This window comes from Gregarina niphandrodes (assembly GCF_000223845.1).
Source record: "Gregarina niphandrodes unplaced genomic scaffold scaffold00028, whole genome shotgun sequence".
Classification (NCBI taxonomy): Eukaryota; Apicomplexa; class Conoidasida; order Eugregarinorida; family Gregarinidae; genus Gregarina; species Gregarina niphandrodes.
Window position 1 is genome coordinate 1 of NW_011645797.1, and position 1,423 is coordinate 1,423.

The 1,423-nt window shown below is 48.8% G+C and overlaps 2 protein-coding genes across 2 annotated transcripts; both read left to right on the plus strand.

Moving 5' to 3' along the window:
• Positions 1-21: 21 nt before the first annotated feature.
• On the plus strand, positions 22-246 carry GNI_116590 (fructose-bisphosphate aldolase; the record flags this gene model as incomplete). Its single annotated transcript, XM_011133435.1, has 1 exon — positions 22-246. The coding sequence occupies one exon, from the start codon at positions 22-24 to the stop codon at positions 244-246; it is 225 nt and encodes a 74-aa protein (XP_011131737.1).
• A 172-nt stretch (positions 247-418) lies between these two features.
• GNI_116600 (fructose-bisphosphate aldolase class II) lies at positions 419-1,322 on the plus strand (the record flags this gene model as incomplete). The annotated part of the gene is made up of 1 exon (XM_011133436.1): positions 419-1,322. A coding segment is annotated over one exon (904 nt), but the record flags the coding sequence as incomplete, so codon positions are not given.
• Positions 1,323-1,423: the final 101 nt, after the last annotated feature.

A 1,423-nucleotide genomic window follows, 5' to 3' on the forward strand; every position in this document is an offset into this window, starting at 1 on the left:
CTCTCTCACGGTGTTGTGAAGATGAACATTGACACTGACACTCAGTGGGCGTACTGCAGTGGTTTCCGTGACTACTTCAACGCGAAGGCCGACTATGTCAGGAACCAAGTTGGCAATCCTGAAGGTGCCGACAAGCCCAATAAGAAGTACTACGATCCCAGAGTCTTTGTTCGTGAGGGTGAAAAGACTATGACCAAGCGCGTTATTGAGGCTTGCAAGGACCTTAAGAACGAGAACACATATTAAAAGTTTCCAGAATTTTCAACGTTTTTGGATAATGAATCATTTAGAAATAATTAAGTAGATAAATACCTGGGGGAATGGACTAGGAGAATGGTTTGAGGGTTGGGCGGGTGACGCCCTGTTGCACCCTCCGCTCTTACATTAGGCTATATTTTCATTCTTGGGGTATTCTAACATGGGCATTTCTCAAGAACTGAACGTACCCGCCGGTGTGATAACTGGTGATAACGTCCGTAAGGTCTTGAACTACGCTCGTGCTAAAGGGTTTGCTATCCCTGCTATTAACTGCACTTCTAGTTCTACTGTTTGCGCCGTTTTGGATGCTGCCAAGGAATTGAATGTTCCTATCATTATTCAGTTCTCCAATGGAGGAGCTGCGTACATGGCCGGCAAAGGCTTAGATAACAAGGACCAGAAGGCCTCCATTCTTGGAGCTATTGCTGGAGCCCACTACGTTCGAATGGTGGCACCTGCCTACGGCATCCCGGTTATTGTTCACTCTGACCACTGCGCCAAGAAATTGCTCCCCTGGTTTGATGGTATGCTTGCTGCTGATGAGGAGTACTTCGCCAAGCATGGTGAGCCTCTCTTCTCGTCGCACATGCTCGACTTGTCTGAGGAACCGAAGGAGGAGAACATTTCTATCTGCTGCAAGTACCTGGAGCGGATGGCAAAGATTAATTGTTTGCTCGAGATGGAAATCGGCATTACTGGCGGTGAGGAAGATGGAGTGAACAATGAGGGCGTTGATAACGCAGCCCTCTATACCCAGCCCGAAGATATTCTCGACATCTACAAGAGATTCTCAGAGTATACCGATTTGTTCAGCATTGCTGCTGCCTTTGGTAACGTCCACGGCGTATACCAGGCTGGCAACGTGAAGTTGCACCCGGAACTTCTCGGCAAGCACCAGGCTCATGTGAAGAAGGAGTTGAAACTCGAGAGCGACAGACCCGTTTTCTTCGTCTTCCATGGCGGTTCCGGATCGACCAAGCAGGAGATCGCTACGGCTCTCTCTCACGGTGTTGTGAAGATGAACATTGACACTGACACTCAGTGGGCGTACTGCAGTGGTTTCCGTGACTACTTCAACGCGAAGGCCGATTATGTCAGGAACCAAGTTGGCAATCCTGAAGGTGCCGACAAGCCCAATAAGAAGTACTACGATCCCAGAGTCTTT